The sequence below is a fragment of the Austrofundulus limnaeus genome, unplaced genomic scaffold (assembly GCF_001266775.1).
Source record: "Austrofundulus limnaeus strain Quisiro unplaced genomic scaffold, Austrofundulus_limnaeus-1.0 Scaffold140, whole genome shotgun sequence".
Classification (NCBI taxonomy): Eukaryota; Metazoa; Chordata; class Actinopteri; order Cyprinodontiformes; family Rivulidae; genus Austrofundulus; species Austrofundulus limnaeus.
The window spans coordinates 1,206,693-1,209,530 of record NW_013952542.1 but is presented as its reverse complement, the minus strand read 5'-3'; the positions used below and the strand labels follow the sequence as shown (position 1 = coordinate 1,209,530).

Below are 2,838 nucleotides of genomic sequence, written 5' to 3'. Positions count from 1 at the left end.
ATCTGCAAGCCTCCAAAATCTGTTTTTTTAAAATAGCTTCTGGATGTTTATTAAATGTAAATGTTGCTTATACTCCTCACCTTCTCAGTCCCACCTTTTCTTTTTGATTTTACAGTTATTATTTCTTTCACATAAGTACTATTATATTTATCTTTGCTGCTACTAGTTGCCATCAAAACCCCAACGTGGGAGGGGGTGTTCTCCCCCAGAAAACTTTGAATGAAGTAGGTGCTGTTTCCTGCATTCTGGTGTATTTGCATGTTGTTAAACATATTTAAACTACATAAAGAAACACTTTCATAACTATTTTAGAGACAGATTCTACATTCAACTCATTATATGAATCATCCTTTTTGTGTCACATTGGATATTTGATTCTTTGACCAGCTGGTAGCCTAAGCAGTAGCATTTTAATAGGGTAAAAATAAACACTGGTGACTGTGTCGTGGCAGCCAGCCATTTCTTTAGAGACAGTAGGCTATGTCAAGAGAACAAAAAATAAAGTTTCTTCTGTTGCTCCTTTTTTACTGTCACAGCTCTAACCCTCCTTTCTATTGGCTAGGGACTGGCAAAGAGATCTATTTTTAACCATAGAAATGTTTTTATTAACATCCCATCATGGATCAGTCGCAGCAGCAGTATTCATTTCATGTCTGGGTGAGACGATGGATATCTGCCTGCAGCAGGGAGAAACGCAGCGTGAAGAAGCCTCCTGTCGGTGCTCTGGGACCGGGGAGGAGCTCTCAGCAGTACAATGGAGAAATGCGTTCACGGCAGAGTCTCGCAAAGTCCCAATGACACCAGAAAAAGAGTCGCTAGATTTTCTGTAAATATAGCGAGGAAGTCGCTAAATCGGCACCGCTGTGTTCCGCAACCCGCCATCTCTCATGTCAGCGAGCCGCGTGTCGGTTCGATTACGTCACACATTGGAGCGGTCAAATTATCGTACATTATGGGTTTTTTGGGATTGTTGATCGTACATCGTACATGTTAAATTTTGTTCTTGATAAGCTGTGCTCTCACAHCTGTGATTGTAAATTGACCTGAGCATTTGTCAATAAAAGAAAGGGGTGGCGTCACATCCGGCACGTGGTCTCATGTTGGGTGTGCGCTGCTGCTGGTTCACACAAAAGAAAAGTTTGTCATGTTCCTCTGTCCAAGAGTTGCCGGGCCATCGGTTGTCCTTTCTTTAATAATGGCAGCTTCAACAGTACAGAGGGCAAAATTATTGCACAAATACGATAATTATCGTACACCTGGCCATACTGGGGCTGAAGCTGCCCCGCTGCCTTTCTTTCCCCTCCTCCCCTCCCGCTGTGCAGGACTACTGCTTTGTGTGTGTGTGTGTGTGTGTGGGGGGGGGGGGGGGCGCAGCAGTCAGCTCTCCCCACCCGAGGCTGAAGGTCAACAGACGATCATGCTAAGCTTGCTAACTGTTCCACCCTCTGACTGCTGCAGGGGCGTGTCTTAGAGAGAGGCTTTTATACCAGAACACAGCCGCTGTGACGAAACCGTGGAGAACCACGTCACAGCAGAGAGCCGTTAACCAATATGCAAATTAGCCTGCAGTACCACTGCTCTACCCATATGAGCAGCAAAAAGACGTTTTTAGACCAAATATTACAGATTTGAACAAATATGCACAAAAACATCAAAATTAGCACAGAAACAGTACTATATAACATTTTAGACACATTCTAGACAGTTTATCAGCTAAAAAAGTTAATTTTGGGGTAAGTTACTCTTTAAGAAGGAATTTGAGAAAGGGATATCTGTCTTTCACACCTGAACCTGCCAAGTGGAAGAAAATTAATGAATGGGATTTCATGTATTTAGATCTGATAATGTAGTTTTAGCATTAAGGTTCATTTATTTAAATTTGGTCAAGTACGAATGTAATCCTGACAAGGGTAATTACGGTCTAGAAAAGTAATTAGACACAGAAACGTGGTTTGATTGTATGATACAACGGTCTGCCATACCCTGTAGTTCTACTCTATGACAGCTTTGTGTATACGGTGCTGGGATGTTTTATGGGAGTGCCGCCGGTGTTAAAATAGTCTGTCCAATGAGAGGACCCCACGTTTGAGAAGAACCCGGATGTTCACCATTCGGACCAATCACAGAAATGTAGGCCAGTTTGGGAGTGGACGACGACGCCTGACAGATAGGTTTCATTTTTTTTAAGTGTACAGATAATCACCGGTTTTATTTCACCATCATTTTGGTTAAAAGCGGTGACTTTTACTGTACAGTTTAGTTATCGTCGCTTAAAGCCGACGTAAAACGGGAGGAACGTTTCAGCTACTCGACTCGTTTTCCGCACGGAACACTGTCCGACTGGGACCGTAAATAAATGTACGGCCGTCGCTCCGGTCCTTCGGTCTGTCAGAGCGGATTCGGTTACTTTGGGTGACCGAAACCCGCCCTCTCTCTCTCTCTCCAGTGGACACAGAGCCGTGAAGTCAGTCTGTTTCGGAGCCGCAGCGTGAGTGGAGAGCCGGGGATGGAGTGGTGTCGGCGGATAGGAGGAGTCGGCGGGCTGCTGTGCTCCATGTCTCTGCTCTGTGTCCTCCTGGACATTCAGCTGGACGGTGAGACAGATTTTTATCTTGATTTAAAAACACTAAAAACACACTTTAATAAACACTTAAAGTACAACTTGACCAGTTAGCTGTTTAAATGAGAAAGTTTACCTCACTGTCATGGAATAAACTCGGGGTCATTTTGTTCTTAAGGTTTGAGACTCTGCCATCGGCGGGTTTGTGTTTTTGATATGTAGCTGAGTGAAATTTTAAACTTGTACGTGTTTTAGTTATGAAACATTAGCTTTGAGTC

General features: G+C 43.6%; 1 protein-coding gene across 2 annotated transcripts in view; it reads left to right on the top strand.

Annotated features, from left to right (window-relative positions):
* The first annotated feature begins 2,128 nt into the window (after positions 1 to 2,128).
* dnajc3b (DnaJ (Hsp40) homolog, subfamily C, member 3b) overlaps positions 2,129 to 2,838 on the top strand; it is an 11,023-nt gene continuing 10,313 nt past the window's right edge. Inside the window, exons 1-2 of one of the 2 annotated variants that reach the window (XM_014016196.1) lie at positions 2,129 to 2,358; positions 2,447 to 2,594. In XM_014016196.1, coding sequence (XP_013871650.1) covers positions 2,507 to 2,594 — 88 coding nt within the window. In that variant the 5' untranslated portion in view covers positions 2,129 to 2,358; positions 2,447 to 2,506. Of the gene's footprint in view, positions 2,595 to 2,838 lie in introns of both variants that reach the window. The other variant, XM_014016195.1, reaches the window with a different exon arrangement.